The following is a 24,719-nucleotide window of genomic DNA, read 5'->3' on the forward strand; positions in this document are numbered from 1 at the left end:
GCCAATAGAGTTTGTTGCAATTCAACTTTCAAATGCAAAGAATGAAGAGCAAGCAAACCACCTCTGTTCAATCCCCTCACTGCTCTTTCTGGGCCTGAGTCTGCTCAGCCCAACACCCTCCATACCCTCCCTGATGTACATGTCTGCAGACACTGCTGTAAGGCCAGTAATACAAGTGATTTCTTTCAGTGGGGTTAAAGGCCAGGTTCTCTGCAATGGGAGTGAGGGCTGTAGGTGAATGAGGAAAACAAACCACTTAATAAACAATACCTCTGATTAGATAAGGATGAACAAGCTGGACTTTGAGACGGTTAAGCAAGGCTGCAGAGTACAGAAAACATGAAACATCAGCATGGTGTGGAGAGGTGAGGAGGAGGCAGACTCCATGCAGCTCAGGTCTGCTCTGATTAGACTTTAACCCCATCATGCAGGCAGTGATCTCTATGGGCACACAGAGCCAGGTGTTCCTCATGTATATGTGTGTTATACCCAGACATTCATCCAACTTCCAGTGTTTTTTTCCATTCCATTTCAAACCCTTTTACAGGCCTGACCACATACAGAAGTGTTGGTAAGATTAATAGTACTTCATCTACTGAAGTGCAGAAGGAAGCTTTAACTTTGTTGTTGTTCTCTTGGTCACCATGTAATCTCTGAAATGGCTCCATCCATTTCTTTCTTTTCTTTCTTTCTCAGATGTACTGCAGTTTGTATCTCTTCACATTTACTTATTTTCATTTAAAATGCTAGTTAATATGAGTAAAGGCAAAATCCATATTGGAATGATACTGCTAGATACACACAGAAAAAACCCAGTCATCACCCTGAAGAAACATAAGCAATTCTTCAATTTTTACCCACTGCCTTTAAACCAGGCTTGCCACTGATTTTAATGTACTTCAGCCACCAAGTCTTCACTTAGAACTTCAGTGCAGAACTGATTTTGAAAGCAAGGTTGGATATAACAAAGACAGCAATTAAATTAATTACTAGTATGAAAATTCAGTACTTGCATTGTCAAACCCTAGAAAGCAGAACCACAAATTAAGATGTAAGTAAGAACCCAAGCCACCTGTAAAGACAGTTTTTAGTGGTCTTTAAAATTTCTGAACGTATATTTCTGTCAAATTTTGTACAGTAATTTCAGGTGGAAAAGGCAACATCAGGAAAGTCTCCAAGCCATTCAAACACAACATTCACTTGTGCTGTGCCACCTTTGTAAGAGGAAATGCTAGACACTTGTGATTTAACATTATCCATCCCTTTTATACCTGACCACCATTTTCTGTTTTCATTTAAGCTCTCTTACTAGTTATACATCTTGTTTGTGGTGATGTTTCAAACACATATGTGAGTGAGCTATAAAGATTTTTTTCTTGCAAGACTGCTTATATCACCTTTCTCATTAATGGATAAAGTCATAATCCATGCAGAAAAACTTCAATCACCATATTTAGTTGGGTATTTAAGTAATCAATTCTTACACATCCAAAACTCTGAAAAAAACAGTAATCCTTTCTCCATTAAAAGATTTATTTTCTTCACTAGAAAAGTGGATCAGCAGTCTGCAATAGTCTGTAAAATTATTTTTAAGAATACCAGTAACTAAGAGTACTTGTTCTTATATTTCAGCTGCCCTCTCTTCCTTTTCTCCCTGTCCCTATCCACAGCTTGGGACCTTTTCAGTATGTCCCCCTTCCCCCTTCTTATGCCAGAGGTAGAGGGGGATGAGGAAACCTAGGGAGGCAGAGAAGAGCTGGTGCTTCCTCAGGAACTGAGCTACCACACAGAACCCTGCCTGCCTGGCCAGCCCTACAAACTGCAGAAGACAAACCCCACATACCAGTAAGATGGATGGCAACATGAATAACAGTGGATGGCTACAAAGGGGCATCTGTTTCATGCCACTACTGAGCCACTTTGTCAGAAAGTTGTTAGCTGCAACCCTTTAAAATTCATCTGCATGTTCTCTGCCTCTCTTTGCCTCCTGTTTTCCTGAAGGCCACAAATCTGATTCCTGCCCTGTGTCATTATTCCTCTGAACACAACTTCCACCGGGGCTTTGGTGTTCCTCCTACTCCATGGCCATCAAGATGTTCCAGTTTGGTACAGTACACCTGTATTAAAGTCATGCTGTCCATGGCCACAAATTCAGCCTCTGTCAAAGCAGCGTCTAGAGGTAGCCACCTCTGCTAAGGGTGCTCGCACTAGCAGACAACCTCTTGCTAGCTACAGCCCTGTGGCTGCGTTATGTTACTCTGAAAAAGGTTTAAACAAAAAAAACCCCACCAATCCAAAATTAGTTGGGTGACTTGAAAGCTGAGAGAGTTGGCAATACTATGAGTTCAAACACTAACTTAATGAGACAGGTTTATAACTTGGATAATACACCAATTTTGCCATAGAATAATTAGTGCAGACAATGATGTGGTATTTTTATGGGGCAGGTTAGTTTCTTGGTTAAATGCAAGTACATTGCATTCCCCTCACAATGCAATCTTATTCCTCTATTTAAAGACACACGATACCACTATAACCTAATTTTTAGAGGTATAAGTATCCTCAAATAATGTAGCTATGATGATGGAAGTGTATACTCTTTTCCAGTGCCATTTTAGTATCAGTCTACCACTAAGTTCTGCACAGTATGGTCAGGACCATGTGTGTGCATGTTAATAGTACTGAACCTTACAGTGATGTTATCTAGCATGACTGCTCATTCCATATTCTTCCCTAAACAGGCTCCCATTCCTAAATTAAGAGAAAAAGCTAATCATCATGTTCATTCACTTTCCCTCCTCAGTCCTCAGAATCTCTGCTAGGACCTGTAATCCTAGTGCTTGAAGCGCTGGATATTGGCTCAGAAGGACTAGAAAGGCATGTACTGGCCATTACCCACCTGGAAATATATAGATATACTTCTGAAAGAATTAAGAACTCAAGGTAGACAGCAGGAGATTATCTAAAGTGGTTTCTAAATGTCAGCCACTGTATTTTTCAAAAAAGCTCTAGCTTTTCTGTGAGATCCTGTCAGACCATATTACAGATGACACTGGGAAAGAAACACTTCCTCTAACTTTCGTATCTGTGACAGCTTCTAACCAAACCAGGAATGATGGGACTCAAACTCTAATTTTCTTTGTGGCCCTGACAAAGACCATCAGTATGACACCTTTTTTTCAAGAGGGTCTTGGATAACTTTCTTTCAATAAAAGTATTTTTAATCCATACTAGATGCCTCTGTGGTGGAGAAATGTTAATATACCATGGGGTTCATCTGCTAAGACGAGAGAAATGGAATATAAAGCAAACACTGTAAAGCAAGGAAGGCTTTATGTCCATATGTTATGTGCCACGGCATTCTTCAGCAAAAAGGTATGGCTCAGGAAGGAGAATATTAAAACAAAGCAACACAAGCACAAGGCCTACAGTTGGGCTCTATCCTCAGCTTTTTCAGAGGTTTCTCTGATGACTGTCACAGACTGCTACTGCTGGCAGCATGTAAACTGTTAAGATTTCCTGCAAGCACTGACCTTGGCATGCAGCTCTAGGAAAGACAGGCTCAAGGAAGAAGTACCCTAATGAAGACAGTGTTGCTCAGTGAGAGGAGAAATCAGATGTCTCACGGTGTAAATGTAAAGGCTAAAGGTGTTATTACATGAGCCAAAGACATGGGGAAACTACGTCATTCTTCATACAAACACTGGGTCTTTGTCGTAAAGACTTGCTAATGTCCAAGGTCAAAGAGCATGTTGCTGCTGAGGGGATGATGTTTGCCTAACAGTCCCTGTGCTGTACTTCCCTCCAGGAGTACTGACCTGCAGTATGGGGTGGGGGGGGTGGGGAATAAATCAGGTCTGTCTACCTGGATTTGGTGAATAGCTGTAGTGTGGTTTCATATAAAGTGGAATGCTGGTATGCTGTTTCTAGAACATTAGCATTTTTCAGAGAAAAAAATTGCTAAGCAGCAGAGAAGCCTGTGTGTCATTGTAATATGGGTAAATTTCAATGGGATTTTGGTGGAAAATTTGGCTTGCACTTGCGCAGCTCAGTGTGGGCACATGTCTTCTGATAACCGTCATTCTCACACATACACTGCATTAAAGAAAATTAGAACTTGCAGATTCATTAACCCTGATACCGTAGCATCGCATTTTGCCTTTCCATAGACTTAACTGGAGAAGGAATATATGTTTCTGTGCTAAATTTTCAAGGAGGAAAATCAGTGTAACACTTAGGAAGGCACTGAAATGACAATATTTGATGTCAATTAAGAATCTGGATCTGTTGCATTATTTCTGCATTTTGTTTTCTATTCTTCCTTCCTACACTGTGCAGTTTCCTAAGTATAAGCTTCCAGAAGATCTAACCCTAAACAGAAGGTTATGCCCAAGATCCCTGTAAACGATTTCCATGTTTCCTTCTGTAGGTTTTTTTCAGTCTGTTTTAGAAAGAGGAGGAACAATTTGAAATAACTGGAAAGTGCCTCAGTTTCACCATGTCATAAATGGCCTTATATATATATACAGGGGAGGGGAAGGGGGCAGACCCCCAGGAGCGAGACTGTGTCCTGTTGGCTGTGTGGTTGTGGTCTGAGAGCCAATGACCGACTTCAAACAATGATGGGAGGAGGGAGAATGGAGGAGTGGAGGCGGGGGGTGGGGGTGGGGGGACACACACCCCACCTATCAAGAATTTTATAAAAGTTAGTGCCCAGAAGGACTGGGTCTCTTTGCCTGCAACCACCACACCAGAAGCTTGTAGCAGCAGAGGTATTGTCCACAAACAAGTAAGTATAATAATTTAATTTCTAAACTGTAAAGGTAGTATGTATATCAGCACCCGAGACACAATGTGTTTATCTAAAGTGGGCTTGGGGAGTTGTTTTTGGTTTTGTTTTTATTTTTTTGTTCCAGGAACAGCTTGCAAGAACTAAGCACTCAGCCATTCTGCAGTGATCTTCCAATGTGACCCAATTTCTGCTAAATGTGGCTTTCTAACTTAGCTTAGTCACTCAGAACTCCTGGAGTAAGTGAATCCTTAGTCTGAGTAGACCAGTAACATGCCTTCATTGCTTTCTACTGCTTTGTTTTGCATGTGTTTCTTTATGCTTGTGGAGTACATAAATTGATGTTTTGTAAGGAGAAGAGAGAATGACTGGAGAACGCTGTTGGTCCTGACAAACTACAATGCTGACAGAAGTGTAATTACATGTGTTTGTTGTGCAGCTTCTTCTGAAGTATTAGCACAGTAGTATGGATAAGATTCCTCGGCAGGGGGATGTACGGTAGTCTGCAGTGCAGGAAACCAAAACCTGCTCTTGCATTAGGCTGTAACCTTTCAATTTGTGAACAGCCAGCTTCAGGAAATTGCTCAACAAATGCAAACCCTTGCTGTCTGTGATTCTCCATCACTTTCTCAATTGTCCCATGTGCCTGGCACCCAAAACTATTTAGTGCACCCAAAACTCTCACCACTGCTTCCCCCAGCCTCCCCTACTGGCATTACGAGACTTGAATTCTAGTGCAAGTTTGACAGCATTTTTTACCTTCTCTGAGAAGAGCCCAGCCCTGAGAGAGAAGCAGCTTCATCCTAATGACCAGACTTACTTCCAATAAACCAGTTTGTTGCTACCTCAGTCATCTCTAGCCATCAGGAGTGCTCCAGAAGTGCTCTGCGCTGACTGCAGAGGCTGGGTCCTTAAGTGCATAACCTCTTTTCATACTTGCTAGAGAGATGAAATGGGGGTACATTTGCTGAGGGCTTGAGTATAGCTCTGAGGCTAATAAAGAAATCAGGACAGGGAAATGCAGCTCTCACATACTCCCATCCACTTGAGATAGGATATTGAAGCAATCTCCCTAGACAGAGCATGAAGACAGAAAAAAACCATTGTTCCCACCTTCATAAGAGAGAGAAAAAACAGGCAACTTACCATCATATATGCCCCAAAGGACCTATCAAGATGGTGAAATTAGTATATCAATCAAAAAACATGTGCTTCTTTTTCTAGGTGACACAAGTCTGAATATCTCTTTTTGTCCCATAACCTTGACACTTTAAAACCCAGAAATGAAACATTTTGCTATACTTTCACTTGCACTGCAAAGATGGAGAAATATCCTTTTCTTTCCTCAGAGCATCTTCATATATACAGGAGGCACCACTTCCATTTAAACTCCCTAAAGCAAGTACAGAGAGTCACAGGGTAGTTCAGGCTGAAGGAGGCATCAGGAGGTCTGTAGTCTGACCTTCTGCTCAAAGCAGGGCTAGACACAAGGTCAGACCAGGCTGCTTATGGCTTTATTCAGTTTGGTCTTGACAGCCTCCAAGGATGGAGACACCACAGCCTCTCTGTCGACCTCCTCTACTGCTGGCTGTCCCAATAATGTAAAAATTTTCTTCATATCCAGACCACATCTCTCCAGTTTCAGCTTATGCTTGTTGTCTCTCACTCTCCTGTAATGTGCCACTGTGAAAAGCCTGGCTCAGCCTCTCCAACCACCACTCTGCAGGTATTGGGGGTTGCTGAGGTGTGCCCTCAAAGCCATCTCTGCTCAAGGCTGAACTAGACCCAGCTCTGCAGCCTTCTCCTCACAGAGCAAGTGCTTCAGCCCCTGATTTTCTTGGTGGCATCAGCTGAACTCATTCCAATTTGTCAATGCCTTTCCTGTACTGCTGGGGCTAACACTGGGTGCAGTACCCAGATGTGATGAGCAGAGGGAGATAATCCTTGTCCTTCCCTGGCTCTCTGGGCCAGACCCCTGCTCACACAGGATGCTGCTGGCCCTCGCTGCTGGCCCATGTTCAGCTCACTGCCTGACAGGGCCCTGGGCCTTCTCTGTTCCCCTGTCCTACTAGCCCTGGTGGGATCACTCCAGGGCTCTGCCCCACAGGCAGTGGGTGGGGGTTTGTTATGGCTGAACTTCATGGTGCTCCTGTTGGTCTCTTCCTGCCCCCCGTCCAGGCTCCTCTGGATGGCTGCCCAGCAATCAAGCGTATTAACTAGTCCTGCCAGCTTGGTGTCATCTGCAAGCTAGATAAGAATGTGCTCTGTCAGCAGGACAGGGGCAAACTTGCCGAGCTGTTCATACCTCTCAGTTTGCCCAATGTCCAAGTAAACAGACTTACATAGAAATAGCGTTTTAATGAGCTCCATGGAGAAGTGAGGCCAATAACTAGATTTATCCACTGTCATGAGAATGTAAGGTACATAACTGATTTATGTGTCTGTCTCTCCTAAGCATACAAGTGTAAATGAGGAGTAAATCCAGTCAGGTCAACACTGTGCCTACATGTCATGGGCTAAATTTTTGAATACTTTTCGCTCTCCATGTCAACTGCATTTATCTATTTATATAAGCAACTTTTGCTTCAAACCCTGCTCCTTGGAAGCAGAATCTCTTGTGTGCACAGTGCAATGGCATGCAAACGTGGTTTGCATTGCTGTCAGGGATGATGTTGAAGGGCAGTATTTAATAGTAATTGAACAGGAAAAGCTGCATGCATGGGGTACAAAAGAGTTTGGTCCTGCACCAATTTTATAAAAGAAGGCAATGAAGACACCCAAGAGAAAAACTTACAGATTCCAATCCAATCTTTTTCTGTCTGCAAACCAGGACTCAGGTGAGATTTTCTGTATTATTAGAAGATGCCAGTCACTTGAGGTGGTTGGGAAGAAGAGATGCCAGTGAAATAGTAATGTTTCTAAGATGACCTGAAGTGGAACGTAACAGTTTGTTCCTTCTGCTGTTCAGTTTGCCTCTGCCCTTTGGTTCTCACTATTAATATTAACAGGATGCAGTGCTTGTGCCGATACCCATGAAGATACTTTCCCTACAGGTCCTCCATTATGGTAGCTGAGAAAAACTTGAGTCTTCAGCGGTACAGTATTTACTTTTGCAGCTGCGCTGTCCCCTTCCCCCCTACCCCCATCTCCTGCTGGTCACAGGCTGGGGTCTGAACAAAGAACTTGTTTGTTTAAGGAGCTGCTGAAGCCTGGCAAACTCTCAAGGTAGTTGTAAAGCCGGGGGTTTTGTTAATTCTTTGCAGTTTTATTCTTTTGTTTCTCTCTTCCACTTTTAAAAAATGTTATGTAAGCAGTTACCACAAAGAGAATACATTGTATTCATACAATGTCAAATCAATGTGAAATCACTTGAGTTGGTGACACTATGACACTAGCTAACAGCCTAAAATGGTACCAAATAAAATTTTTGAAAAACCTTAGTGGTGCAACAACTCCTAGATACTGCTACTGAGAAAAGAGTTTCTGTGACCTTTTGCCTGCCTGGAAAAGTTGACAAATTAAACAGATAAAGTGCAATAATAAGGCAAATAGGCTTCGTTCTTGTGAGAATGAAATGAACTGCCCAGCTTTGGCAGCCTGGGCACGACTGTTTTTCCTCAGGACCTGGAAGGTGACATATCTGGCTCTTTAAGGGGGGACATTAATGTTTCTGTGGATGTGCTGGGAGCTCACTCTTTAAAAGGCAGCTGTATGAAGTGTTACTGACATGTAAGACTTCTCCACTCCCCTTTAAATGCTCAGAGCAGTACTTTACAGCAGAGACACCCTTTCTGAATTCTACAGAGAAGATCCTCAAGATTATGCTCCTTATGGAAGAATCACAGAAAAATAAAGTCCTAAACCAAGGGTACTTGAACATTCTGGACCTTAGAGCTATCATTAACTTTACAACTGCTTTTGCACTCATTTCTTCAGCATTTCAGTTAGAAACACTGTGCATTTTGTTCATCCTTGTAGCTCAGCAGGGTAGCTGGGAACATAATTTTGGGATGCCTTTTGGCAGATCTCCACCTACTCCTTCACACTTAATGAGATACTTGCATAGAAACCGCAACTAGCCAGCTGTCTTCCAATTCATCATTGTAGAACTACACTGTATTGTTTCAGTCTCTTGAGAGTACTCACTTGGATCAGCATTATCACCTGAAAACTTGTATTTCCATATATTGGCAATTTGCTTTGCAGGCTGGTTTTGAGTGATAACTGTCTTTTTTGATCTTTATGCAAACACTGAAAACAAGTAAGAATCAACAGATGTCAGTCTCATTGCTTATGGCATTGCTGGGGAGAAAGTATACCCATAATAAAGAAACTAGAGTGACTGATGATCTTGTAATTCAGCTAGCTGGATTAAAAATTATCTGGATACACCGACTCCTGCTGTAACATACCTCCAAACTGCAACTCTGAAATCCCATTACTGATTTAGCAGTTCATTAGTTTTGACCTTGGACAAGATCATATTCTTGCCAGATCACAATTTTCCAGTCTTTTCCACAGAGCCCGTGAACTACTGGAGTGTTTCCTCATAGTTTTGCATAGCAACTTATTTAACAGTGCTCTGGTTTTGACTGAAGTGCTTATAACACAAACCCTTACTAAAATAATCATAATAACAAGGTAGTTTCTTATTCTAAGAGACCTATTAGACTCAGAAAGAAGGTGAGGGATGAGGAGGGTTACAGGTGAATTTAATTAGCAATAAACAGCATAAACCATAGCTCTTCCTGTTCTTTTGATCTGAACAGGATAAGAGCTGAGAGTGATGGAGTTGTGGTCAGTCACCACAGTAGAAGGATGCTTCCCAGAGCTCTAGCCACAGCCTGGCATGCATACAAAAAGAGGAGTTCAGAAAAGCCTGCTTTTGCAGGACTGCAGCTAGGCATTTTAGTCCCTGAAAAGGAAGGAACCCTCCCCCATTTGATACAGTCTTCATCACACACTCTTTCAAATTCCCTTTAAATGTAGAATGACTTAACATTGATAAGCTGCATAGAATGCATTCCAGTCTCAAACAACCTACAAAAAGGTAAAGCAGACACCTGGACACTGCATCCAGCTGGTCTGCGCTGGTAGACAATGCCATTTGAATCTTGCACAATACCATTACCAATACAAAAGTACCTTCAACTATAAATCAGACATGGATTTATAGCTGTCCCAGTACTGTGATGGCACTGTTACCAGAAAAGTTTAGCACCGTTTGGCATGGTGCACAGAGCTCTATTACCCTATCACAAGTCGCAGCCAGACCCTGAATTTATTCTCCACTATGCTCTTCTGCAGGGAGGGCAAGACAAGGATTCCCTGGCAACATAATGTCTGCATGCAGGGAAAAGGGATGGAGAACTTGGCTGTGTACATGCTTATATGGAGAGACATATTTGCTGGCCATCTCTGGCACATGGTGAAATGGGAAATGTTCTCATTTCTCTTTAAGGCTGAGCTTGCGAATAGAAAATGCGGACGCTGCTCAGAGGCCTGCCCCTTTGGAGGAAAGCTTGATATTGGAGATCTTTTGTGTTGTTTTTAATGATTCATCTCATGGATTTACCACCTACTGATAAAAACACGGGTATCACTTTAGCTGTCACATATGATCAACAGAGGGAAAAGAGTCTTTATGTCTTATGCATACAGGCTTATATACACAGGGAAGTAACCTGGAATATTCAGATAATCTGAGAAACTGTAATTTAATGCCACATAATCAAAACTTTAATAAGAACAAGCATTTTGTCATAACAAGACAGAATGTGGATTTCAGGTGCTGCATATCTGCAGCTGGTAAACCTCTGCCAGAGCTGAAAAGATAGAAATAGGTGGTGAATCCTTCTAAAACCTCCAGGTCTTATAGAGTAAGCAATGTGGTACAGTTCTGAAAGCAGACATGGGAAGGAGAGAATTACAAAGTGAGGCAGGAGCGTGGGGATGGAAAGTCGACTAGACAAAGTACCAAATACTGCCAACACAGGCCAGGGAATGGAAGAGGGGCAATATTAGGAAATGTGTAAAGGCAATGAGGTAATTGGCATTCTTCTGACTGGGACCAAGAAGTCTGAAGAGCCAGCAGTTAGCACACTTGTTAGCTTAGTGCATGTTTTTATGACAGATTGACCTTCCTTTAGCCTCTCAGAAAATCCATGTAAAATGCAGTCTTTCCCACTTTGGTTCTGGAAGGATATGCTAGGATGTTGCTCCTGCATTCCTCTCTTCTAGTTTTGCCGCACACACCAAGCCAAGAAGAACTTGAATGGATTTCTGGGCATACGGCTATGATAACATGGACCAGACAAGCACTGAGAGCCCTCCAACAGAAATACCCGAGTGTTATCTCTGCCTTATAGTTTGTGTATATAGTCTCCCCCAACTTTTAACAGTAATACTCTTCCACAGGTAAGTCAACATGACCCACCAATTCCCAGCGCTGTCTCCAGAGCAGAAGAAAGCTCTTTCAGACATCGCTCAGCGGATTGTGGCTTCAGGAAAGGGGATCTTAGCTGCAGATGAATCTGTGGGTGAGTTCTGGATATCGATCAATTAGCAGTACCCAAGACTTTTTCCTCTTAATTTTGCTTCATCTTTGAAATTAGTGGAGTAAATTAAAAACAATTGAAAAATGTTGTCTGAGCAGGAACAACTCAGCCAGGCAGGACTGTGACCAATAGTAATGAAAGCTGACAAACTATGGGTTGAGAAGGGGGAGATCGAAACTCAAGGCCCAGTTCATTACTACATACTGGGACCAGGAGGCTAGCCAAGGCTAACACCTCTTCGTCTGACCTTTGTCCACCTTGCTAGGTACCATGGGGAACAGGCTGCAGAGGATCAATGTGGAAAACACAGAGGAGAATCGCCGGGCTTTTCGAGAGATTCTCTTCTCTTCAGATGCTTCCATCAACCAGAGCATTGGGGGAGTGATCCTCTTCCATGAGACTCTCTATCAGAAAGACAGCAGTGGAAAGCCATTTCCAGCTCTTATCAAAGAAAAAGGCATTGTGGTGGGGATAAAGGTACCTGTAAATGTGTGGCTGGCAGCATAATCCAAACTCCGCTTCCAGTGAAAATTTTATACAGGGCTGCACTCTCTCCTGTTAAAAACTTTTCTTTCTTTGTTGTGATTGGTTTTAAAATCCCTAGACGATCTCTACCACCATTATCTGCGTTGCTTTTTTACAACAAACCAGGGGCACATTTGCACTTGAGGCAGGAACTTTTCATCTACCAGCTCCCATCTACTCACCATTCACTGCAATTAAATTCCTCCATGCAGCAACCTAAATCCAGTCCTTTCTGCATGTGATGGATCTCTTGAGCCATTCCTTGCAGCCATCTATACATTGCCCCTTCCTCTTACCCAACCACTCCTTTTCTTCCCCTTTGCTCCAACATTTCCCTCCTTTTCATCCTTAGTATGTTCAGCCCCATGCTTTACTCACAGTCAGCCAGCAAAGACAGACTAACCATGGGTAAGAAGATAAGGATGAGACCAATTTCCATCTCTCTGTAACCCTTCATTTTTTTGTGGTCTCCACAGCTGGATAAAGGTACAGCACCCCTAGCAGGAACAAATGGAGAAACCACCATCCAAGGTAAGGAGAGCTCTAAGGAGCCTAAGCTATGACTGCCGCAGTTAAAGCCATGGGGTGACTCACCTGAATCACAGCCTTGTCTGGTGGCATGGTACTTTTCAGAGTTGTGTGTCCTGAAGAACTGCTCTCAGTGAAGCACTGTTCTTTCACCTGCAGGGCTGGATGGACTGGCTGAGCGCTGTGCCCAGTACAAAAAAGATGGTGCTGACTTTGGCAAGTGGCGTGCAGTGCTGAAGATCAGCAGCACAACACCCTCTCAACTTGCCATCCAAGAGAATGCCAACACATTGGCACGCTACGCCAGCATCTGCCAGCAGGTATCTACCCTCCAGTAACCCTTCCTGACATGCTGCTGCCCCTTCTCACTGTTCGCTGTGATAACATCCTAGGTAACTTGAAAGGCGGATCTCTGCCAAGGTTTTGGGAAAGGTGAGGAAGAAGGGCAGCACAGCATGAAGAAATACCACCAAAGTAGGGGCAGATAAGAACAGTTGTTCTTCCATAGCCCTAAACACTTCCTGTTTTTTCTTTTCTTAGCATGGCTTGGTGCCCATTGTGGAGCCAGAAATCTTGCCTGATGGAGACCATGATCTCCAGCGCTGTCAGTATGTCACAGAAAAGGTAAGAGATTCCTGCCCTTCTCTTCTCCTTCACAAATCAGTAACCAATTTTACACTGTTTGTGCTCACAGATCTTAAAAGAGTTTTGACCAAAAAGGTACTTCATAACTGCATCACAAAAATGAGTTGCTCACAGTCAAATAATGAGTTAATAGCAAATGCAAGAGTAGAATCCGTGCTTTTGGATTTCCATTCAAACAAGCATTCTCAATCTGAGAAAGATGTATTGGGAGCAAAACACTTCATTCTCTTTCAGTACCTCAGTTTGCCGGGAAAAATCCAATAAATATGAAGAATGGTATCCTGGTCATCTCAAAAGAAATGGTGTCTTCAGAACTGCAACCCCTGTGATAAAATTCATGGGAAAGCAAAATTCATTTGATCTTCTCAGACTCACAAGGAATTAGCTGCCTTTCCACAGCAGGTTGAGGTGAAGATTTGAGCAGAGGTCTGTATTCAGTCCTCCTGTTTTCAGGTTCTGGCTGCTGTCTACAAGGCCTTGAATGATCATCATGTGTACCTGGAAGGGACACTGCTGAAACCCAACATGGTGACGCCTGGACATTCCTGCCCCAAGAAGTACACCCCTCAGGATGTAGCCATAGCAACTGTCACTACTCTTCTCCGGACCGTTCCTGCTGCCGTTCCTGGTGATTCTTGATTCATTTCTATGTATCCATTCACACTGTCACACTTGCTGGACTTGCTCCTGCGTATGATGTGCTTGCTCATCAAGTCAGGGATTGCAGTGGCTGGAGCACTCCATTTCTAAGACTTCAAACCTCTTTTTTTGCAGGAATCTGCTTCTTGTCTGGAGGCCAGAGTGAAGAAGAGGCTTCTGTCAACTTGAACGCCATGAATCAGTCTCCTCTGCCTAAGCCTTGGAAACTGACCTTTTCATATGGGAGAGCCCTGCAAGCCTCTGCCCTGGCAGCATGGGTGGGCAAAAGCGAGAACAAGAAGGCTGCACAAGAGGCCTTCCGCAAGCGGGCGCAGGTATAAGGCCTTCCCCCAGCACAGAGAGGAGCTCCACACTATGAAGGGAGACATGTTGTCACCTTCCTAAGGCTCCTCTTGTTCCTGCCCCTCCTGGTACTTCATGTTCAGCGGGGTTGTCATTCTGTTATTTTTGCCTTGGTTGATTACTCCTGCTGTCTTTCTACATCTGTTTTTCTCACTCCAAGCTAACTGGTTTCCCCTCCTTTTTCTTCCTTTTTCAGATTAACGGTTTGGCTTGCAGAGGACAGTATGTTGTGTCTGGGAAGACTGACACAGCTGCCACGCAGTCACTTTTCACGGCCAGCTACACCTACTGAAAGTGCAGGAACTTTCCTTTGTCCTGTCCCTCTTCACAAGGTGGAAGATACTCAGAAATGAAAGAAAACCAAAGAAATCTAATTTCCCTTACACTAAACAAAACTGGAGATAAACTGGATTAGTTTCCTCTCCACCCTTTGCTCCTACCATTTATTAAGGGGATATTCATGTTTCTTCTTCTTCACATTTCAAGGAAGGGGAATTCCTTCCATACAACAGCTGCCAATGAATCATGAACATAGTCTCCCTCTGGTTTAAACTCGGTCCCCAAAATAGTAGGCAGATTAAGTAGTTCCCTAGCAATTCAAATTCAAATGCATACCCTTACCCATTACCACATTTTGTAGTCAAAATCGTGAACTAGAGAATCTGACTGTGTCTTCAATCATGGGAATAAAACAGTAATTGAAAACTAATCTCTTATCTCACAATTCTTTTTTATAGATAAACTTTACAGTCCCTTTCATGCGAGTGGTTTTCAGTAGCCTATGCAAAGATTAAGTCACAAAGCTTTACTGCTGGTGAACTTGGAAAACCCTGAGGAGATCAAAGGGAAATAATCCAATAGTGATACAGCTGGAGAGGTTAATCCTGTTGACTGAAGTCTGGCAGACACTGAGAAAACCTGAGAGATGTATATGGCCAGCAGTGCACAGGACTTGGGCCACAGATAAGTCACACTACCTTCAGAAGCTTCTCGTGTCTCTGGAGAATCATGTTTGGTGTGACGAGTCTGCTATGGGCCGAGTTAGGGTTGCACAGGCTCAGTTAGTTCTGTGCAAAGACTACTTTTCCAAAGCACTTTTACAGTGGCATTCCCTACAATAATTAACATAAAACATGCAGGGAGGCATCTTGGCCTACCATGTTGACATAGCTTGAATAATTAAGCTGATGCTGAAGGTCTAAAGTTTGATCTTTGGTGTTGCGACGGAGGGAAGACACAGTCACTCAATATGAGTGATCAGCAGACTTCGTTTATTGTCCCTTACAGTCACCTTTTATGCCTTGCTATAATTAGCTCATACATATTACAAAAGTTAAGCTCATTATTGGTTAGTTGCCTAAATACCAAGCCCGCCCCTAGTTTCTCTTCTGTAGTTATCTGTTCCCACCTGCAACATTCTTTTCCCACCAAAATCTTCCTGTTATTGTGTAACAAGAACAGCCAAAGACAGTTATTTTTGCTTTACTTCAAATAAGCTGAGAGCAATGTGCATTTTTGTCCAGCCAGCTGGACTATGTCTATGTGACCCTTTTCAGCTAGCCAGTTATCCACAATTCCCCCGTTTTTATTTTGGGCGACATAGGCTTGGTTGACCATTTTCAATAACAGCGTTTTAACACAGGAAAATACACAGCCAACTTATAAAATGTCAGTTCAGAAGTATAATTCCTGAAATACTTGAAAAATAAAGTTAGCTTGAAGCTTTAATTTAGATGCTCTTTCTGTTCCAGTGATATAAAAAGTTTAAAAAATTCAAAGGTAATTTTAAAGTTCTGAACATGGACTAATGCAAGCTCAAAACCCCAAAAGAAACCAAACTGATGTTTGACTAGGAATATTTGCAAATATTTTAGTGGAAAATCCCTGACCATTAACAATTTTCTGTCCAAATAACTGCCCTTATGCAACCAACCAGTCCATACATTTTCTGAAGAATACCTCATTGATATCAAAGAATTAACAAAGGGGAAAAATTAGTTCTAAGCTATATACATTCATAAGTGTTTTTTTCAATAGTTACATACAGATTTACACACTAAGCCATAATGGCTTGTAGGTCATACACACAAGAAGAGTACGTTGCTTATCTGTCTGAATGTCTATGCTAAATTTGACAACTATGCCACAAGCCAAGCCTACATGGGTGCTGTATGTTATGCACGTTCCTTAACAAACAGAAGTATAATAGACAAATTCCCAAGATCTAGTCTCCCCAACCTAATTATATTATTTTGTAGCCAATTAAGGAAAATAACACAAATGTGCATATCTACATGTGCACACCCTTTTAGTTCAGAACCAATCTGTGATAAAAGGCCTTAGCCTTATGGCATCATCGAATCTTAACGAGTACGGTAATTAAAAATGCAGTCTTACTGTAAGTGCGATTTATGCTGACATTCCCTCAAATGCTACACGTGAGTATTTCTCACTCAACTGTCTCAAGTTAAAATAGTAATATTTGTTAATATGTATTAAAAAATCATTAATTCTCTACAATAGCAGTTGACTTCCATAACACTGTGTAAGCAAAAGAGGCTTAAGATGGGCTTTCTGAATACTAACAATTTATTATAGACTGTCTAAACTCAGGTCTTGAAAGATTTCACTCTGCCAGACGTAGAAACACTGTTGCACTCCAGTTGTGATATCCCTTTTCCCAAGTTGTCACATGCACATCTCGCTCAAGCAACATTATTGTTAAAGTTTCTCTCTGCTACATAAAAGCATATTGCACTTGTAGATATAAAAGACAGCACCCTTACTTAGATTATTATCTTATTACCTCATAACTCTTAGTATACCTTGTATCTCTGATTTCATCACTTCAAAAATTCACCAGAAGCAGATAAAACCACAGCCTCAGACTAAACTACACCTTAACTGCTGATTCAAATAAAGGCATTCTCTTCAGATATGCCTAATGCTTACAAATAATTTTGGCTGGTTTTGATCAAAAAACTATTATTACAATAATGATCAAAAATAATAATCCCGTTTGCAAAATGCCTTTAAGCCAGCCTCCTAGTCCCAACCAATTTCCACATTCAGAATACAGCATAAATACAGAATACAGAATAAATTATCTCCATCAAGGCAAAAAGGCTTCTCTTTAAGCACAGAGATGTTTGCTAGGTCAAGGCAGAAACCCATTTCTTGTAGGGGACATCTGAAGCACTTTTTTTGGTGGGGTTGTAATCAATTCCGTATTTTTCCTTGAGAAGCTTAAGCTGTTCCTCTTGTTTCAGGAGTGTCTCCAACTCTGATTTGTCGAATAGGTCCGTATTTCCCAAAAATATCATACATTTCCTCCGCTGTGATTTTATACGGCAGGTTCCGAATATAAAGGGTCAGATTGATCCCTTGGGACAGCCGGATGTTAGCTCGCTTGGCCGCTTGCATCGCCATGGCGCCGATCGGAGGTGGGGGGGGGATGGTGCCGCCTTGGAGAGAAGCCGCGGCCGGGAAGGGGCCTGCCGGGCCGCGCCGCCGCTCGCCGCTGCCGCGGGGGTCCCGGATGCTATCCCATACGCTAATAACCCGGGTAATGCCTTTTTACAATCTATGTCCTGAACGCTCCGCTTTTCTAAAAAGCATATGAGCGAATCGTACGTCGCTTGTCCCTCCATACCTTCGTCAGCGCTGTTGCAGCCTTTGCGAGACTTCGGCGACGCGTGGCCGGCGGGACCCTCTGCAGGTGCTCCCGGGCGCGGGGACTGTGCCCTTCCGCCTCCTGCGCTGCTTTCAGCACCGGTACCCGAATCTCCGTCGAGCCGTGGCTCGCAGGTTCAGCCCTCTCTAGGGTCCCTGTTCGGGCGCCATTTGTCGCGACGGAGGGAAGACACAGTCACTCAATATGAGTGATCAGCAGACTTCGTTTATTGTCCCTTACAGTCACCTTTTATGCCTTGCTATAATTAGCTCATACATATTACAAAAGTTAAGCTCATTATTGGTTAGTTGCCTAAATACCAAGCCTGCCCCTAGTTTCTCTTCTGTAGTTATCTGTTCCCACCTGCAACGTTCTTTTCCCACCGAAATCTTCCTGTTATTGTGCAACAAGGACAGCCAAAGACAGTGTATTTTGCTTTACTTCAGATAAGCTGAGAGCGATGTGCATTTTTGTCCAGCCAGCTGGACTATGTCTATGTGACCCTTTTCAGCTAGTCAGTTATCCACACTTTGGTACGTTGCTGTGTACCTGTCAGACATGTAAGCTTTGTTAGCTAAAGCACAATTAACAAGTTATGAAAAAAAGGCAGAAATAGCAGAAATACCAGACCTAAGGTTATACAAAAGTACTTGCATGGCAACACGTTACAGTAATCAACTAGTGACACCTTGGAGCAGCCCACCAACCAGCAAACACAAAGGAACCCAGAAGATAACCTCCTGTCCCTCTTCAGGGCCACCCTGTGCTGCAGGCTTCTCTTCCCAGCCACAGGCATCCCCCATTCCTGCCAGCAAAAAGGGAAACAGGCAAAATCACTGCCCTGTAAGCACCTCATGTTCTTTGTGTTAGCGACCACTCTTTCACAGCAGCAATAAATACCCAAACTCCACACAGATCCAACAACTGCATAATTAATGCATGTATATAGTCCGTCCTGACCATGAATGAAAAGCTACTTGCCAGAAAACACTACAGAGGGCTATAGCGGTGTTAGAAACAACATCCATTTTCTGGTTCAGTCATGGTCCTGTAAATCTCCATGAACCTGAGTTCAAGTAAACCTCTGTTCCTGATGAGAAGCATCATACTGATCTGATCTATGTGAACCGCTTCTCTTAAAACTGGGAGTGGAAAAAATGATCCCCCAAACCAGCAAACGAAACCACTCTCCCACTTTATGAAACTAAAGCTGTGGCTTTGCTAAATAATTCCTGCTCCTTTGCTGGACATCTGCCACAGACGCTGTCCCTGGTGTAGCTGGCGGCTGTGCTCTGGCTCCTGGTATTTCTCTTTGCAGAGGTGTTTGCGACCGGAGCAAGCGGAAGTCTGCTGAGTGCATTGCCATGAATCAAAACCAGGCTGTGTACAGATGAAGCGTTATTTCTTGCCTTTAAAAATGAACATCCTTCCAAAAAACAGGAAAGGCGATATCCCCATGTAATTGCGTGCCTGGGGCAGAAGTGCGGCCTACAGAACAAACTGCGGGAGCACGGCTGGCTGACCGCACCGCCAGCCGCCACACCCTGAACGCAGGATCAATCCCTCCAGGGGCAGCTGCCAACGCTCTCCCGACTGGCAGAACCACGCAGCGATCGCTGCAATCGCGGCGGGCGACAACGTGCGTCCCCGCCCCCCCTGCGCCGGCCCCACACGCTGTTACACACGCCCCTTCCCGCCCCCACGCGCCCGCGCGGCGCCTCCCTCCGCGGTCGGCCCTGGACTGCCGCCGCCGCCTCGGACCGGGAGCGGGGGCGGGGGAGGGGCCGGCGCCTCTCCGCCGCGGGGCGGGGCCTCAGCTCCCGTGAGGCAGCGCGGGCCGGGCCGAAGCCCCGCCCTCTCCGCCGGCTGCCGGGACGAGGCTGCGCGTGCCCTCGCCATGGCGGGCGTAGCCGTGCTGCGGGTGGCGGGCCGGCGGCTGGGCCTCGGCGCCCCGGCGCGCAGGGCGTTTTGGGGCGGCGTGAGGTAACGGCGTGGGAAGCGGGGGGCACGGCCCGGCTGCCGCCTTGTGTTCTGGGGGGTGTGGGTTCCGGAGGCGGGCAGGCACTGGCGGCATTCGGCCCTCCTGCCCGCTGCCTGCCCGTACCGGGCCTGCGACCCGCCGCGGGGTGGGCGGGTGGCCCCCGCAGGGGCCGGTGCATTCAGGAGGGTGGTTGAGCCTTCAGCCCTGCTGTTCTCGCGGCTCGGTTTTCGTGCAGCTGAGCGCGTTAGGTCGGAGGCCTCGGGGCGTCGGCGGGGGCCTCATCGCGTCCCCGCCGAGGGCGCTGCAGGCGGCCCGCCGTGGGGTGCGGTGTTAGGGTTTCTAGTACCCATACATGCTTTGGTAAGGGAACTTGCTAGGTGTGGAAAAAGGTTTCAGGGCAGGACTACGATGTGAATGAAGAGAAGTAGTTTCTGTGTAGCATTTTAGGTGAAACCATGCACGTGGTGTTGTGTAGATTATGGCATGGGACCAAGGCAGATAATTGGAGTAGACTTAATTTCTGCTTAAAAGTAACGATCGTAATTTTTTTGTGTTTGTGGGCACTAATTTTCTCTGTAGTAGTGGTTAATTTTTGTTACCCTTTTTATCTCAACCGATTAGAAAATGGAGCAGTAACTGGGAAAACGATTAAAATTTTGTTTACACTTAGATGAGTAACATAAGCAGGGCAGGTGATTGCTCTGTAGAGACAGCAGCATTTAGGGGAAAACCCAAATGTCTAGCCTGTGCGCTTTTTTTCTTGCATGCATAACAAACCTGCTGTGCCCACAGGATGTGTAAACTGTCTGTAAGCTAGGCTGAATCCAGTATTAAAAAACTATGAATAGAAATGTGCTTTGGTTTAGTGTTAAGTAGCCCAGAGACTGAAAATACTTCTGTCTGATGTCAATAGGAAGCAGGAACAAGAAGTGGAAGCAGACAAAATAATTCATCAAGAGAAAAGTGAACCCAGCCTGATCTGTCCCCCACCACGCAGCAGAAATTATATTCCTCCAGGGGATATAGAGAGTTGCCTGGAGTCTTATGTCAAGGAGATTTTTGGACCCTCACTTCCTGATAATTGGCAGCAGACACCTCTCAAAGAAAACAGGTTAAAGTATCACCTTCTGGCTCAGCTGGCAGCAGAACTCGGTCATGCTGTCCCGAATTCACAGCTCCACCTCATGCGCAGTGCTGAAGATGTCTTGAATTTTTATAGCACTCCTGTGAAGGATGTGTCCAAGTTTGATGAACTGTGCGCTGCAGAGCTGCCCCCAAACCTGAAGATTATCTGGCAGCAGTGAGTTGCACCATGCAGCATCAGTTTGCGTTGTTTGTATTCCCAACGCAAGACTGCAGAGCAGAAGCAGAGCCCTTTCGTTGTAGTAGCAGCTGAATATATGAATATCCCTAATAAAAATGCGTGTATTTGTCCTCGAGTTTCATTGTTTCTGTTCTATATGGAAAAAAGAGCAGGTTATCCTTGTGAAACAGTGATGCAGTGTAGTGCATGCTTTCTGGCCTTTGCTTTGCTTCCCAACAGTGAGTCCAGTGGGGACAACTGGGGGGACCAGCTCCACATTTTCTTACCTGCACCTCATAAAACCTCAGCTTTGATTTTGAACTGTGTAATGGGCTTTTGCATGTGCAGTTTGGCTATGTCAGGAGCCCTGTTCAACTCAGCCACCAAGACTAGCAGGGACAGCAGACTCTTGGGGAAGGAGAGGCGAAGTAAGCCGTAATTTCTGAATTTTTTTTTCTTTTTTCCTTGAGATTAAAAAGAAGATCCTGTCAGCAATAAGGTTTTTAAAAGCCATCAGAGGTGCAATCATAAAGTAACCACTTATTCTACTCAAAAGTGTTACATAAAGATAATGCCAAGGGGTATTCTGAAATCTCTTAACTCGCTAATGGTGACCTCTCCAACAGCCCTATAAAACCAGCTGCTATTGAGGCAGATTGTAGAATTCTTCCATATCTGTCAAAGGACGCCATTTTAATAAGTTCTGTTGCTACTTCTAAAAGCTTTTACTTCATTTCTCTTATACATCAGCTGTATGTTAGTTTTTCTGTACCTGTGGAAGAACCTGTAATAGCTGTAAGTTTTTCTTCCCCTGGTAAGTGACAATGTGGTTTGCTTTTAATTTGAAGAGGCAAGCAGTGAGGTCAGAAGGGCCAGAAAAATGCAACAGTCTGAGAAATGGGTGGCACTCTGTGAATGTTTTCTACAAAACAGGTTGTTTACTGTGAGGTTAGATTCTGTATGTATTGTATTTCTGGGAATGACCCAAAAATATCCAGGTTATACCACTTGCTCTCCTACCTATTGCTCCCCTGTTTTTTTAGCATACAAATACTTGAAGCATACATAAGAATGGCTGCTTTTGTGTGTTACAGTGCTCAGTTCCTTTATTCAACAAACTTTTCAAGTGCTTTCTTACAGCTCTGAGGAAATTTAGGAAACCTGTTCTTTTATCCTTTTGATTCCTGGGGAATTGCAGGATGTGTGTAAATGTGCTACTACATGTTCCATTGCAGAGTGAATCTGAGGGAACGGGATGTTTTACTGGTCACTGCAAAGCTGGCGGTTCACAAATCCCTTCTACTAGTCACTGTGCAAGGCTGGCTGTTCACAAGTCCCTTCCCTGTAGCTTATGGAAAAGCACTGTGATAAAACAGCTAAATATGTCTAGTCTGCTTCAGAGGCTGTTTGGGAGCAATGAACTGGAAATATTTTTTTCATGAAACTACATCTTTCCATGAAAGGAAAGATACTTATGCCTTCTTGTTTCCTCTTAATCAATACTCACTATACAGAAAACCACTTTCAGTGGTAGCTGCATTTTCTGCTTATCCCCCCTCTTCTGTGTCTCTCCCAATATGTAACGTCAATAGCTCATGTGAAGACTGAAAAATAGGAAATAGGCAAGAAAAGAACATGACAACAGCCTCCTCTTGTGTTTTGTTGTGTCAGAGTCAAATGGCCACTTCCCTAATCTCAGATACATTACTCCCCCTGAGGTGCAAACCTCATGCTTCCAGCGGCACACCTGTGCAAGAAGCTGAAGTAAAGGGAAGTAGATCAGACATGGGCACTTGAGATGCAAAACTTTTGTTTGTAACAAGCTGAAAAAGCAGAAGTCTGAAATGAGAACAAAACCTTGTATAGAACACCTGGGCCATGGAAGGGCTAAGATTTCTAGGTGCTCTTTTTTATCCTTGGGCTTTCAAAAGTACCTAAGTACTAGTACCTAGAGTATAAATAAATAAATGCCCCACCCATGCTTTTGCAGGCGGGCTATCTTCATTTGTTTTTGACAGAACCAGTAGAGAAGATCAAAAGAAAGTGCAAAGAAACCAGGTTAGGAGGGTATTTCTTAACAGAGAGACTGGATACCAGGCTGGGTGGATGGCTGTCTCCATGAATAAGAGAAAGCTGCAGCTGAGGGAGGCTGTCCTATGCCACCAGGTCCCCCAGCCTGTGGGGGTGTCGGCAAAGTCTGCCCATTCAGGTCTGAGGGAGGATGAATGTTTTATTTATAGTGCTGACCTCTGGCTTCAATGAGATGTGCCAGCTTTCCCTCCACATGGTTAGTTGATTAAGATGGGGCAGGTGGTTTTCCAGATCCCAAGAGTCATGTTCCAGAGCCTTCACACAGCCAAGGGGCACAATTTATACACCTGGAGGGACCAGAACAACAGCTCTGAGGGGGTACCCACTTCCTTGTCAGATGGGAGATAGCAGAGGGGTGGAACCAGGCCACAGCCATCCACCTGGGTGACCCCCTCAAGCAGGGGCGTCAGACACTGCTGCCAGTCAAATTATGTACAACAGGTTCATACCTGAAGTGTGTGAAACTGTGCACAGCCCAAGGGCCATACATCCATCTTAAGGCAGGATCCAATTGCAGCATGTTTATTTTATGCAGTTCATCATAGTGCTAGACTACAGAAGCCACGCTTAGCTGCCTAAGCTCACCATACACAGCATATAGAAAACGATGTGGCTCAGAACAGAAATGAAAAAAAAATAAAAATAAAAATATCCAAAGGCTACCTAAAGACTGATTTTTCACAGGGTCACAGATTCTAGGAGGTGGACACACATTGATCCAGAAGGGAAAGATACCTGGGAAAAGTAAATATGCTGTTAGGTTTAGACTTCATGTGCAGTGGATTATCTGTCACCTGGACAAGGCTGAGGGTACTATAAATCTAAAAGGGTAGCAAACACACAGAGCTAGCCAAGAGGAAATGCAGTGAATGTTGTATAATAGGGCTAGCTTCATTATCTAGTCGTCATCCAGAACTTGGGTAATTGCAAACAAGCACGCACACCCCTGTGGATCTGCATCTACCTGCAGACCTCTCCTGGGTGTAGGCACAGCCTACGATATCAGCCTATCATATCATATCATATCATATGGTACATACCATATCAGAGAAGAGAGCAGGGCTCACTTGCTTATTTGAAAGTGGAGAGAGGTGCCTCGCACCATTTTGCACTATAACTAGAAGGACAAAGCGGTCTTTCAGCAAGTGGAAAATCAAGATTCAAATCCCTCTTCAACCTGGAGGATGGGGAAGAGATTCAAAACCACATCTTCCACCTTCAGAAAGACTGCTCCCATGCCATCATGCTAGAGGATAAGCAGAGGGGGACAGCATCACTACCAATTCTGTGGAAGCTACTGATCAAGAATGCAAGATTCATGCTGTGGTAAGAGCACACCTGGGAAGAACACAACCCCAGGGACGACAGCGGCAAAAACCAGGCTACAGAATATAAAGTTTTTATCTTGGAATTCAGCCCTCTGCTAACCCTTTGCAGTATGAGTGGACTTAAGTGCTGCTGACTGGGTGTATTGACTGGAGTATTCATTGCTGAAAAGCTTTCCTAAAATGTCATTATTCTCCTAACACAACAGAACAGGGACCAGTTCCACAGCCAATTTTATTCAGCAGAAATTTTCCCAGTGGAATTTGCATCAAAGTTGTAGTGAGGGACTCAGAACACTA

General features: G+C 44.1%; 2 protein-coding genes across 3 annotated transcripts; both read left to right on the forward strand.

Annotated features, from left to right (window-relative positions):
* Positions 1–4,673: 4,673 nt before the first annotated feature.
* Positions 4,674–14,755, forward strand: ALDOB (aldolase, fructose-bisphosphate B). Of its 2 annotated transcripts, XM_056325010.1 has the most exons (10): positions 4,722–4,789; positions 4,917–5,028; positions 11,207–11,328; positions 11,612–11,823; positions 12,348–12,402; positions 12,559–12,719; positions 12,940–13,023; positions 13,498–13,672; positions 13,819–14,018; positions 14,243–14,755. In XM_056325010.1, the coding sequence occupies exons 3-10, from the start codon at positions 11,217–11,219 to the stop codon at positions 14,336–14,338; spliced, it is 1,095 nt and encodes a 364-aa protein (XP_056180985.1). In that variant the 5' UTR covers positions 4,722–4,789; positions 4,917–5,028; positions 11,207–11,216; the 3' UTR covers positions 14,339–14,755. The 2 variants fall into 2 exon arrangements, with proteins under 2 accessions (XP_056180983.1, XP_056180985.1); XM_056325008.1 differs by lacking the exon at positions 4,917–5,028 and having other exon boundaries at positions 4,674–4,789.
* A 4,782-nt stretch (positions 14,756–19,537) lies between these two features.
* On the forward strand, positions 19,538–21,139 carry MRPL50 (mitochondrial ribosomal protein L50). The gene is made up of 2 exons (XM_056325663.1): positions 19,538–19,702; positions 20,614–21,139. Exons 1-2 carry the CDS (start codon positions 19,617–19,619, stop codon positions 21,002–21,004), a joined length of 477 nt encoding a protein of 158 aa, XP_056181638.1. The 5' UTR covers positions 19,538–19,616; the 3' UTR covers positions 21,005–21,139.
* The last annotated feature ends 3,580 nt before the right edge of the window (positions 21,140–24,719 follow it).

The sequence above is a fragment of the Falco biarmicus genome, chromosome Z (genome assembly GCF_023638135.1).
Source record: "Falco biarmicus isolate bFalBia1 chromosome Z, bFalBia1.pri, whole genome shotgun sequence".
Classification (NCBI taxonomy): Eukaryota; Metazoa; Chordata; class Aves; order Falconiformes; family Falconidae; genus Falco; species Falco biarmicus.